The sequence below is a fragment of the Alligator sinensis genome, unplaced genomic scaffold (assembly GCF_000455745.1).
Source record: "Alligator sinensis unplaced genomic scaffold, ASM45574v1 scaffold55_1, whole genome shotgun sequence".
Classification (NCBI taxonomy): Eukaryota; Metazoa; Chordata; order Crocodylia; family Alligatoridae; genus Alligator; species Alligator sinensis.
This window is the reverse complement of record NW_005842224.1, coordinates 779,971-794,061: the sequence shown is the minus strand read 5'-3', so window position 1 is coordinate 794,061 and position 14,091 is coordinate 779,971. Positions and strand designations below refer to the sequence as shown.

General features: G+C 41.6%; 1 protein-coding gene across 9 annotated transcripts in view; it reads right to left on the bottom strand.

The window, feature by feature from the left end:
- The window catches only part of SNX14 (sorting nexin 14), a 97,503-nt gene that overhangs the window by 63,128 nt on the left and 20,284 nt on the right, over window positions 1-14,091 (bottom strand). For all 9 annotated transcript variants that reach the window (XM_025208213.1, XM_006027108.3, XM_025208211.1 and 6 more), the window contains exons 6-8: window positions 11,675-11,762; window positions 8,387-8,471; window positions 4,271-4,427 (exon numbers count right to left, since the gene is read on the bottom strand). In XM_025208213.1, coding sequence (XP_025063998.1) covers window positions 4,271-4,427; window positions 8,387-8,471; window positions 11,675-11,762 — 330 coding nt within the window. The remainder of the gene's footprint in view (window positions 1-4,270; window positions 4,428-8,386; window positions 8,472-11,674; window positions 11,763-14,091) is intronic.

Here is a 14,091-nt window from a genome sequence, read left to right as displayed (position 1 = left end):
GAAAAGCAATTATATATCCTTGTGTTGTTAATAAGACATCAGTTAATAAGGCACCCATTGTCTGAGCGTAAGTGCAAACAAACCTATGTTTTGAGAAACCACTAGTTTTCTTTGCTGTTCCACAAATTGGAATCATCATTCATATACCTGATTATACTGAAACAGAATTATCCAGGCCAAATAAGTAACAATTTCACGAAGTGTTGCTCTCTACATCAAGGATCAGTTCGCTTCCCTGCAAATTGAGTTTTCTAAACAGGAAGGGTGTCTTGAAGCCCTCTGGGTCAAAATACAAGGAGAACATGGGGAGGGTGACATACTTATAGGAGTCTACTATAGACCACCCCACCGAGAGGAAGAACTTGATCAGGAATTCAACAGGGAACTGGTCGAGGCTGCGCATTCCTGATACATGATCGTCATGGGGGACTTCAACTTCCCTGACATCTCTTGGGATGAGCGCACAGCCAGATCTGACAGGTCGTGCAGCTCTCTCACTTGCACTGATGACCTCTACCTAATGCAGGAGGTCTATGGGCCAACTAAGAGAGAGGCATTGCTTGATCTGATCCTGGCCAAAGGGGAGGACCTGCTGAGCAGTCCGATGATCGAGGGGAAGCTTGGTGACAGCGACCGTGATTTGGTGACCGTCTCAGTTCACCGAAGAGCAAGGCAGATCCCTTCAGTAAAACAGCAATCCTTGACTTTGGGAAGGCTGACTTTTACCAAGTCTCTGAGTTTGCAAATCAAGCAATTAAGAGGCCATAACCCCCTGGATAAGGGAGTACATGAGAAATAGTCATCTCTCAAAAACAATCCTTGAGGCACAGGGGAAAGCCATACGATCTCGCAAGAAATATAATCAACGGACAAGGAAGGCCCCTTGAATGAACACGGAACTGTTGGAGCTCATTAAACTCAAAAGAGAAGCCTACTTCAGTTGGAAAGTGGGAAGCATCACCAAAGAAGACTACTCAGCACTTGCCTGCACCTGTAGGGAACGGTCCAGAAAAGCCAAGGCACAAACCAAATTCAGGCTAGCTATGGGGATCAAAAACAACAAAAAGGTCTTCTTCAGATATGTGGGAAATCAAAAACAGAACAAAGATAGCATTGGGCCCCTGCGAGATCAAACAGGGCAGTTAACATCTGATGCCCAAGAACGGGCCAAATCTCCTAAATTACTTTTTCACATTGGTTTTTCACCTTCCCAAGGGGATCACACTGTCAGAAAGGACATGAACCAGCCTGGGAGCTGGTGGCAGGCCCAAAATTGATGTGGACCAGATGAGGGAACACCTTGAGAAACTGGACATTCACAAGTCCACAGGCCCAGATGGAATGCACCCGAGAGCCTTGAAGGAGCTGGCAGACACCATTGCGTCCTACTTGGCAAAGATATTTGAAAATTCACGGCACCTGAGTGAGGTCTTGGAAGACTGGAAAAGAGCCAACGTGGTCCCCAGCTTCAAGAAAGGGAGGAGGGATGACCCGGGGAATTATAAACCAATCTCTTTGATGTCCATCCCTGGACAAATCCTGGAGAAAATTGTCAAGGGATCCATCTACACCAGACTAACAGAAGGCAAGCTTCTGAACGCCAGCCAACATGGCTTTGTGACTGGCAGGTCTTTCCTGACCAACCTCATCTCCTTCTATGACCAGGTGACAAGCCCTGGACAAGGGAGATGACAGATGTCATATCTGGATTTCAAAAAGCCTTTGACCTAGTTCCCCACAATGTCCTCATGGCTAAGCTGGGGAACTATGGGCTTGATGATCTTATGGTCCCAATGGCTAGTCAAGTGGCTAGTTCAGACCCAAAGAGTACTAGTTGGCGGGAACAAATCAATGTGGTGCAGTGTGACCGGTGGAGTTCCTCAGGGTTTGGTACTTGGGCCGGTACTCTAACATCTTCATTAACAATCTGCAGTGGGGAGTCAGATGCGAACTGGCAAAGTTCACGGATTTCACCAAATTATGGGGGAAGACGGTCATACCGCAGGACAGGCTGGGAATACAGGCCAACTTGGACATGCTCTCAAGGTGGGCTGACCAAAACCTGATGGATTTCGATGCAGAGAAGTGCAAGTTGCTGCACCTTGGTAGGAAGAACCCTCAACATACTTACAAGCTTGGCAGTGCTATGCTTGCTAGCACTATGACCGAAAGGGACTTGGGGGTCCTGATTGACCACAATAAGTATGAGTCAGCAATGCAATGCTGTGGCTGGCAAAGCAAACCAAACGCTGGCGTGCATCTACCGATGTATCTCAAGCAAAACCAGAGATGTCATCCTCCTGCTTTACTTAGCCCTGGTGAGACCGCAGCTGGAGTACTGCATCCAGTTTTGAGCCCCCCACTTCAGGAGGGATGTGGAAAAGCTTGAGAGAATCTAGAGGACAGCCACTCATATGATCCAAGGCCTGGAGGGCAGGACGTAGAGAGAGAGGCTGAGGGACTTGGGACTCTTCAGTCTGGAAAAGAGAAGGGTCAGGGGGGACTTGGTAGCAACCTACTATTACACAAGAGGGGTACATCAGGACCTGGGAGAACAGCTGTTCACCAGAGCTCCCTAAGGGATAACAAGGTCTAATGACCATAAGCTCCAGGAAGGCCGATTTACACTAGACACAAGCAAAACGTTCTTTACGATGCATGTGTCCAGGGTCTGGAACAGACTCCCCCCAGAGGTGATGCAAGCACCTGCTCTGGACTCTTTCAAAAAACATTGGGATATTTTTCTTGCTGGGATCCCTTGATCCCAGCTGACTTCCCACCTATGGTAGGGGGGCTAGACTCGATCTCATGAGGTCCCTTCCAGCCCCTAATGTCTATGAAAGCTTCATCTACCTGGAACATAATAGTGCCCAACATAACATTCCCGTTATGTATAGGGTGACCATATGTCCCTCTTTTGCCAGAATAGTTCCGGATTTTGGAGGCTAGCCCTGGCTGGCCAACGCAAATTAAAACAAGTGTCCTGGGCATGGGGTGGAAAGGCACAGCACCACCAGTTGCAAAACAGAAAGCCCTAGCAGAGAGCAAGACTGCTCTAAAAATAGGTTAGCCTGATTAGTGGAATGACCATTAGAAAGGGGAGATGATTTTTAAAACCTGTGAAGTAATGAATAATGGGTCATTAATAGGCCATTGACTCCCTTAGCTGCCATTCCGGAGCTGTGCCACACCACCCAACTCTTACTTCAGTCTGCAGTAGCATCCTTAATTAGGGGGAGGGGAAATGACAGCATCCCTGATTTCACACTGTCCCTATGGTCAGCCTAATTATGTAGAATGAGCACACCAATCAATCATGGCGAGTTGAAGACAGTAACAAAATGATTTGGTTTTCACTGGTTTGCATTTTACCTAATAATTTGGCTTAAGGACACAAAAGAATAACATGAAAATGGAGCAAATACTGAGGCTCCACTTTCAATTCCCTTTTCCATTCCCCTGATTAACTGTCCTTTAGATACAGAATATTCCAAATACCATTGATTTTGTCAGAATTCAGTCTTCCAAATCAAGTTGCTTGGTTCTTTCACAGAAAAGGAAATTCAAAGTTAAGGCTGGCATACTGACAAAGTTATTTATAGTAAGGAAGGTCAATGTAGTTATGCAATAAGCAAAATGTTTGATGGTGTACTATTATGCACAAATGTAAATTAGATTCTGGGAATCAACAACTTGTGGGGGAGGCAGAGGAAAGCATGAGAGAGCCACTGTAATGAAAGAATCTGGGGGGGGGGGATAAACACACTAATATAGAAGGGTTCATTGAGAGTGCCAGAAGTTGTTTTGGAGCCACACTGGCATGAATCCTTACATTATCATCATTGAATCTTATCATTGCTTATAATAATTTTACTGTTTGAGTATAATCACTAAAGGCTATAACAGTGCATCTAATATATAATTCATATTTGTTATAATACTACAGGATTTTAGATTGCTTGCTTAGTCACGGTATAACTACTTTGGGCTTTTGGATTTAATATAAGAAATGCAAAACCCTGGAAGTCTTGGTTCAGGGATGATACCTTTTATTAGACCAACTAAGACATTTCTTAGTTTTGTATTTCTTTGTCTCAGACCAACATGGCTACCAAATACATCCCTGAAACCTGGATTTAATATAGGAATTTTAACTAAATTACTGCCTTGGGAAGATGTTAGAATTAACTTTACTAATACTGTAAAGAATTACAACATATGTCAACAGTGCAACCTGTAATACATTTTTTTTTTTTTTTTTTTTTTTTACCTGCACTCCATTGCTTTTGGGGGCAAAATATAAGGGAAAAGCATCTCAGTAAGCTTCCTTAAATAGTGGAGTTCATCTCTTCGACTTCTTAAAGCCACATGGAGCTCTGGTCCATATTCTTCTAAAGCAGCCTGTTGTAAAAATTCTGCATTTTGCACTGCAAATTAAAAAAAAAAAAAAAAAAAAAGAAGCTAAAAAGTTCAATTTCTTCCCCCTAGCATTTCACCAGGTTTAACATCATTTTCCTTTTTGATATATGGCATTAGGGTGGTAATATTATTGCCATACATTCAATTGTCCAAGTTCCACAAATTAATAACTATTGAACAAAGTTACCTTGGCTTGAATTCTGAAGTATGATTCTATTATAGAATCATTTCTATTCGTTTCATGTAAAAATGAAAACTTCTTATATAAAAATAAAAAAAATGGTCTTCACTGAAGTAATGCCAGGTTGTATAGTCCTATAAAATTCTTCAACTTATCAGTAAGTAGGTGAACTAGACAATGAAAACAAAACCATATTGGTGCCGAGCTCCTTTCCTTTAGCTCTTGCCTCAACACGTCTTCCAAGACTAGACTTTTATTTACTGGCTTGTCTTAAACACAATTTAAGATTGGAGCCTTCACCATTTATTTAATCCCGACATGCAAGCAGTTTCCTTCTTAGGGCATACTTGAATATCTCAAGCTGCTCTTCCAAAGCAAAGAAGGGCAAGTAATTCATCACTTAAAAGTCGTACATGGCGCTTAAACTAAATCTGACAACGGGCCATTCTGCCAGAAGCACTGCAAAAAAAAAAAGTACCCACATATCAACAGCTGTTTCTGGAGAAAGAAAATACATTTTAGTAGGCGGAGGCTCTGCATCTTAATTAGCAAGAAAGATTTTATAATCCCATTAAATCACTTCAAATACTAAAATGCGTGGTAATAATTCACACCTTGTTGCACTGAATTAATATGGCCTAGGCTCTGCCAAGAAATAGTATTGCATGCTGAACAAATACCTGAGAATTAAAAAAAAAACCCCAAAAGATGTAAATTGCTGCTTTTAGCACACAACAATCTGTATAAAAACAAATCATGGTAAGCATGCAATTTCATCAAGAGTCAGTTGAGATTCTTATGCAGTACAAGCCTGGATCATCCATATCCAAGTGGGCTGCAACCCATTCAAGTCACAGCAGCTTGCCAAATAAAAAGAAAAAACCCAACAAACCAAGCAGTTCAGCTGTTTGCTGCAGCTTTTACTTCAAAGGGTGCCATTTCTTACTCAACTGGCAATCATGGGCAGGCCCAGACAGTTGCTGGAGAAGCAGCGGCTTTTGAAATAAAAAGGTTAAGTAAATAGCTGGCACAGCTCTGTAGTTTTATGCAGCTATTTGCTACAGCTATACACTGTCTACAGCATATGGTGAACACACCTTTCCCTAAAGAGTAGCCCTCCAAAACTGGGGTGGGTGCTTTAAACTCAAAAGTAGATTTCTGTGCTAAAAGGAAGGCATAGGGATGCTGTAATGGCTGGCTCTATTCTGGGCTTGCAGAAGGAACAGAGTCAGTTCCTCTCCTCATAGCTAAAGCTGTTAACCCTCTCACAGCTGCTGCCAAATTGGCAGAAGCCTCTGACTGTTCAGTTTGGCAGTAGCTGCAAGAGTGTTAAAAGCTTTAGTTGCAAGGAGAGAGTGACTGACACTGGGGAATATTCTCTGTGCCTGTTCCAGGCAGCCTCTTCAGCCATGACACTGGAAAATATTTTTCTTCATTCTTCCTTCCTATCTAATAGTGCATGTATTTTCTGGGGGTATGCAGTATGCATGAAAACAATATATCCCCTCCCTCTCTACCCACTCAGTGGCATGCAAACTCTTGTCTCTTCACAGGAGGCTAGGAACCTAATACGGCAAATAATCCAGGTTCTTGTATATACCATTTGATCCAATTTAACCAAGTGACATCACGGAAGGCATGTTTGAATCATAAAATGCACCATGCCCACTAATTCCCAAACTGCAAATGATGTAGTTGTATTAGCACGGAGCAGCACACAAGTTAATTTCTGAGAGGCATGCACAGTGCTGCACAAACAAAGGTACCCTAATTCCAATTTGGATCCTTGACAGTATGAGAATTATAAATAGGGAGTCAGCACAGGACATGGAAAAGAACTGTTTGAGAACATGGAACAGAAACCAAAGAGAAGCAAAAATGGGAAGAACAACAAAACAAAGAGGGGCTTTGGAGCTGGAGGTTGTAGAGAGGCTGGGGGGAAATAAGAAAAGAGGAAAACAACAGGAAACAAGACAAGATATGAACTCTATTCATAAATGTGGTTTGGAGAGTTGTTGTGTATCCTAACACCTCTGGGAAGGCTTCTTTCAGTCTTTTTAGCTACTTAACTCTTTAATTTCACTTTTTCACTTGAAATTCAGCACTTTTGAACTGGTAGCAAGTCTACCACCCTAAAAGTATCAAAAGCAGCATTATGCCATTCATAAGGAGACATGTGAAAAATGCAGCTCTTCCAAGGAAAAAGTTGCAAGCATTTTTTCCTAACTGCCTTAGCTCCTTGGCAGAAGGCAAAGGAAAACTTGAAGGCTGACAAAGACAGACCATGGACAGACCTTTCATCATTTAGCAAAAAACTGGTTCAACACAGCCATGTTATATTTCATGTATGTTCACTAACAATCTTTCAAAGTGCCAGTGTACTATGTACTTGTATGTATATAAACAGTGGAAATTCCACAGAGAAACTGTCAGGTTTCCAATGTTTGTGAAATATCCATGTACATCCAGGAATAAATTATTGGCAGAATACAGCCTGTGAAAGGCAGCACTTCTTTTTCCCCCCTGATTTCAAGTGCTTCTCTTTGCAGAGAGATATACTCTCAATGCAAAGACTCTTAATATGTTTAGCATGGAATATAAAAACTGCATATTTTTAATCAGTCTTGATTAGATGCAACCACTGAACCTCAATCATGCAAAGACAGCCTGCTGTTTATAACTATAATCAGAGTTCCTTAACACAGTTAACACTTTCACCAACAGCTCAGACCCTCAAGGACATCATAACGCTTTAAAATCAGAAAAGTGAATCCAGGTTTGTGAAAATCACCAGCATTTTAATGAAGCCAGCCTCTTTTTCTTATCCCTATTCAAAAGCTTGACTTTTTTTTTTTTTTTTTTTTTTTTTTTTTTTTTTTTTTTTTTTTTTTTTTTTTAAGCCCCCCCGCCAGTTTCTTTCTCCCCTTCAAGCAACAAAGAAAGCATTCCCTTTGAAAAGCCATCCAAACACGGATGTGCTGCTTTTACAGCTGTGCCTGAAGCTATTTTTCCAAGCTCCTCAGTTTGCTGTAGTGGAACTTCAGGAACCCTACTGTGTTACAGACTAGCTTGAACTGGTTAAATGTAATAGGTTGTAAGTGTAAAACCAAACTAGTGTCATTATTAACAGTTTGCAGTGTGTTTATTAGTTAATGCATGAACATCCTTTCATCTCTTATTGATCACCTGAAATGCAGAGAAAAGCCTCAAATAATTAGAGGGCATTGTTCAGAACTGGGTGGGAAATATTTGTTAGCACACAACATTTAAAGGCACTGGAGCACAAAGTTTACTGCAAGAAGAGAAGGGCTTTGCTGCACATCAGTTGCTCCATCGTAACTGCCCTTGGTTACTCTTATCCCACAGTAGCCCATGACAATTTAACGCTCAATGAAAGCTGTTATAGAGATGTTTAGCTTTCACGTACCACAGGGTAAAAATATACATGCTAGCAGCTACCGAAGTGGGCAATGCCGTCTTTTGCCTTGAGCTAACCTGTTGGAGTGCCTGTGCCCCAAGTTACTCTGCATTTTGGATGACGACATTCAAATCCGGCAGATACTCTGCATGAGGTCCTGGTGACCTAGCTCATATCTGCTCCCCTATATTCCAAGCCCTCTGTACAATAGGAAAAGTAACATTTTCTTTTAAAAAAAGGAAAGGCAATGAAAGATTGAGATTAATCAATATGCTGGCAACTGTGTAGTAACACAATGTTTTAGGCTTAATATCTTCAATTTAGATAGATTAAAAAGGTGCTAAATCGACACAAATTATTTGCAGTACCTTTCTGTCTGGCTTTGGCTATCACTTCTATATGTTTCATTGCTGCCTTCAGCATCTTCTTTGTAATAACAGAAGGAATATCCACCTAAAAAACAAATTCAAAATTAAGCAAAAAAACAATTCTTCCAAATTATTATTATATTGCTGCTAACTACATATTTTGTTCACTAAAAATGTTTCAACTACAGTAATTGTCAGGATACCCGTTTCTTTGGAAAGGAACATTTTTACACTTAAAAAGTTACTGTCTTAAACAATATCATTTATGAGTATATTGTTAAAACATGAGCTGTTGGAGGGAACATACAAAAAACTGAAGCAATATTAAATCTTCAAAACTGTTAAAGTCATTCTGAAACATAAAATCAAGTTATACTCCATAAGAACTGCTCTGATCACTTGCCAAGTAGTAGATGCTGTCTATATTTGATTCCTACACCAAAATCCATGAATACACTGGAGAAAAGCATTAAAGTCGACAAGAACCAGAATCAAAAGTGAAGGCCACATCCTGTCTGCACTCAGAGTATCCTGCAGCGCTCATAGGTAGAGGCCTATTCAATTTGTGATTTCACAGAAATTTCGAAAACGGGGCATTGTCTATGAAAAATATTGGGCAATATCTGCAAAATCCGCAACCAAAAAAACCCAAACCTTAATAAAAATAAAATATTGGCTCCCCAGAGGAAGCCAGCAGTCTTCATGGTTACTGTGGCCTGGCTGCACAGCCCACCAGAAGGAAAAGGGGAAGAATGCTACTAGCATGAAGAGGGACAGCCAAGATGGCCACCATTCCCACCCCTCGCTGCTGACTGGCTGAGAGAGCTGCCTGTTGCTGCTGATTAGTGGAGAGCACAAGAGGCAGAGCCACATGACAGATAGCCCTCTTGGCCAATCAGTGGTGAGGGGCAGGGCCATATGATGGACAGCCCTCAACCAATCAGCAGTGAGGGGTGGGGCCACCCAGGCCTCTCAGCCAGTCAGAGGCATGGGGAGAGCCCCGCTGCAATAAGCCTGGGAAAATGGTGGCCGGCCCTGCAATCTGCCCACAAAATCAGCCTCCTGCCTCCTTGATTTGGGTAGGTCCCCTATTCATCAGACCATAAGATCAAAAAGGGACTTCCTGGGCCATCAAGTCCAGACTCCTATTATTATAAACTATCCCAGTCATAGGGTCCCAATCATAAAACAAATCAAATACAATATGATAGATAATATTACTGTTTAATTCTGTCAGCAGGATTTTTCAATCATAAAAACTACATTGGTGTTTATTTGGGCATTTACATCTTTTTTCTTAAAAGAAAAATTAAATGGTTATCTATCCTGACAAGAAACAAACTTCCCATGACCCAAGTAGAAAAAGGATTCTCACGTCAGCAGAAATATCTAGCAGGGACTGCTAAACAATTTTTCTTTATTCTTCTCAGGGTTGGTTTTTGGGGTTGTTTTTTTATTTTTTTATTTTTTTGGAGGGGGGGCAGGAAGGAAGGCCAGGATTAGGTTGTGCAAGAGCACAACCTAATGAAAATAATAAAGTAGTAAAAATGGGATAGTTTTCCTTCCAGAATTTTTAACTATAGAAATTAAATGCAGTTAAATCTGAAGCAATTAAAAATACTTCTCCCAACAACTAAAATGACAGACCAATTCATACTAATGCACAGCACCTTCTTTTTTAAAGTTCTGTGCAGAACTGGATGTCCTCCAGCTAAGTAAAGAAATGGCACGCTTCAAAGTATATACAGCAACAAACAGCTAAGCAGTTCATCCTTAATTTTACACTTCACTGCAAACTAAGCAAACTGCAAAACACCTGGATATGGATGATCTAGGTTCCACTATATCCACTTAGGCTGTAAACAGAAGTTGTATTTGCCATAGTCCTGACTGCCCTAGGTTTTGATCCATGCCAAAACTGAAGTGGCACTTTCCATTTACACATATTGCCCTTCCAAGCTGCTATTGCTATTCCTCTACCAGTAGGCCAGAAAACACATCCTGGCCAGCTTGTTAGGGAATGACCAGTGATGACCTTACCACACCGGTGGGGAATTATTTGGGCCCAGGGGCCACATAGGAAGTTTTAATGAATTGCCATGGACCAGGTTAGCATCCTCCTCCCTCCCTCCCCCAGTGCAACAATTCACCAAAACTCATGTGGGATGGAGGTGCAAGTAGACAGGAAACAGTGCTCAGGAATGGGATAGGCACTTGGGGCCAGGATCATAGGGCAAAGTTGCAGCATGACGACAGTGCAGGGCTGGGGCCCAGGGCAGAGCTGTGATCTGCTGCTCACACACCCCTGTAACAGGCACGAGTTCTGCAGGCAGGGGCATGCAAGTAGCAGACTGTGACCATGCCCTGGGCCCCGACTCCACACTGCCACTGCCCCTGGAGGCAGCTCCCTGCCTGCCCATGCTCCTGACTGGTCTCCATAGAGACCCCAGGGACAGTGTGCGGCCAGGGCAAAGCCCTGGTTTTGCGGGCAGGAATATGTGGGGTCAGGGCCCAGGGCAGAGCTGTGATCCACTCCCTGCATGACCCTGCCCTTTAGGAGGGAGGAGGGCATGGGGGGCAGGACAGGGGAGCAACCCTGCTGGTAAGCTGTGTATGCTGGCAGCAATGGAGGGCCAGCAGGCATGGGCGAGATCATAGTGCTGGCTGGCCTGATCAGGGCTTATCCCCATGTGGAATGCTGCAGGGGCAGTCACGAGCCAGATGCAATCATTGGAGGGCACACCCCATGGGCTGTATTTTGCCCACCCCTCCTTACAGGCACATACCACAACATCCCAGGAAAAAGAAGTGTCACCACATTGTTTCCTGCAAACTTTAGACAGTCTTGAAGCAGGTCTTGTAAGCCTGTAGAATTAACAGGCTCTCTCCTAGGAGAAATGTAATGTCTATTTACAAAACCCTTTGAGGAATTTAAAGAAGCAGGGGAGGCAAATAATAGACTGCAGCTCTGTGCCATTTAGCAGTTTTCTTTAATAGCTTCCTTAAATTTGATTTTGAAATGGTTACTGCAACATAAGAGATGATCTAGTGCCAACACAAAGTATCATTAAAAACAGCTGTGAAGAGACTTTCGTTCTTAAGAATTCCACCCAACTCATCTGCAGCCAGGAGTACACGCTTTGGAGAAAGAAGGTATTCAAAGAGGAAAAAAAAGAATTCCAGAGGAAGTTTTATATACAAAGGGTAATAAGTTCCTTTTGATAATAGATAAAAAGCATATCACTTCTTTCACTACAAAACCATGTTAACATCTCTAAGCCATTTTACCTTGTGAATTCTGCGAACTAATACAGATGTGAAAAACCGCAACGTAGCTCTCAGTTCATCTACGAAGGACTCATCATCTGTTACTTCACTGCAATGTTTTAAAAAAGATCATAATATAAGAACACAGCAAATATTGGTTTGATATTGATCCATGCTACATCTGACACTTCTAAATAAAAGAGTAATATCAAGTAGCATTTGAAAAACAAAAACTGTCACTAAATAAAAAAAAAAAATATTCATGAAAACTGGGTAGGGCCCACAGGACTGGTCTGCTCTTAAAGAGTAGAAAAACAAGACAAACTTAAATATGCTTATTAGGTAATAATTAGCTATGACTGAGCAGTGGCCAGAGTGCAAAACAGTCAGAAACAGTACCCCAATTCCTTTACTAATACTGACTGGCTGCATGACCTCAGAGCAGGGTTCCATGTCCAGTACAGTCTTTCCACAAAAAAGAGAGTTACCAGCTTCAAAATAAAGGAGTGAGCCCAAATCAGCGCTTACACAGCTCTCTGAAGAAGTGCTATAATGCTCAATATTATAAATTGATCCTGGCTGAAATCTGAACGAGTTGGTGGAGCCAAAAAACTCCCTGGTGTCTAGTCTCCATACTCTGTCCTGAACAAGGTCAGTTAGCATTAGAAACAGCACAAAGATGATGTGCCCCAGTCCTTGCTGCACCTAATTCTAACCCTGCTGCCTTTAGGTGAGGCAATCCAAAACTTGTCCAATATTTGAAACCTACCCCTTTGCAAAAGAGTAGCAACCTCATTTTCCTGTCAGGGAAAAAATGGGCTGCCCGCAAACAGAAGGGAAGGAGAAAAAATGTCCCAGAATATTAGATAAATATTTTCACTATAGCTAAAAGCAGTTAGAAGAGTTGTCCTCAACAAAAACTAAAAATCCTCTAAAAGCTTCAGGCAATGCACCAGGTTCAGAATCTTTTCCTCTACATGATCCAAGCACTTATTTCCAAAACCCTATTGTGCCAAGCAATGTACAAACATTCAGATGATCTGGTTCCTTTTAGATCCCGCAGTTCCAACACACTGAAAACGTTTTCCCATGTCCGTTCAATAGAACAACATGCAAGGCCCACAGACTCTCCATCATCTAACAATCAAATGCAATTTTAAATGATAAAATATTGAAGACAGCCACTTGTGTGGCCACCCTTGAATTTTATTTTATTTAATAGCTCAGGAGATCATCTATATTCCACGCAACCTTAAAGTCTCCATAACTAATAAAAAAAAACCAATAGGTTTTTCAACACAGTAATGCACAACAGTGTTCAGGCTCCCCCTGCTGTTCTCCCAAGTCAGTTAAATGCATAAATACAGATGCTTCCTCTACCTGAAGAAGGGTATTTGTACCCCAAAGCTTGCACAGAAGATTTTTTCCAACTATTTTAACTGGTCTAATAAAAGATACAAGGTTTACCCAAGGAACCTTGTCTGCCTATGTCCTTAGGCCAACCAATACCCCTACATTCAGAGCATTCATTGCACTACCACAACAAACACAGATATACAGACTTATGATGCATTTAAAAATAAATTGACAAATAAGAATGCCCTAAGTAAAAATGAAAAAATCTGAGATTACAAAGAACAAGAGATAACAGAGAATAAGGCAACAGTAGTTAACCATTTGTTTTAGCATACAAAAATGAACCCTACATTTAAATAGGAAAGTCACATACAAAGTTCACAAGTAAAAGATGTTCTTCTATACTTTATTTCCTTTTAGAAATTAATCTCATAACATGCAATTAAAATGCCAAAAGCTGAAATTTTCCTTCAAAATGCTTAGAAATACTAATAAACAGTACACCTTTCAGGTACAAAACCCTGAGACAGTTCCAGTCTTTTAAAGGCTTCTTTACATTTGAGCTTAACTTTAACTGTATGAGTACTCAAACTGAAAATAACTGCTCAAAGCCTTAAACAAAGACCTCTATGAGTGCTTAATAAGATTAAAGCTTGCATCTTGACTACATTTTCCTTACTTAAAAGCAGACAGATTATTTTTAAATTATTTGTAATTAAGAAGAGATTTTTTTTTTTTTTTTTAAAGACTAAAAGCTCTGAGTATAGGCAATGGAAGCAGGGAGCAGCCACCAAGGAGGAATCTCTCTCCCTGGCACGCTATTGCAGGGAATCAGTTAGACAGGCCAAGGCAGGGCTTGAACTCAGGCTGGCTTCAACAAATCAAGGACAATAAAAAGTCCTTCTTCAGGTATATAGCGGGCAAAAGGAAAGCTCAGAGCAACATAGGGCCCCTGCAGGACAAATCAGGACAGCTGGTGGTTGACATGGGGGAAAGCAGCAGAGCTCTTCAATGAGTTCTTCGCTTCAGTATTTCTATGTACCGACCAAGCCAATTCCCCCACCTCGATCACTGACGGATGT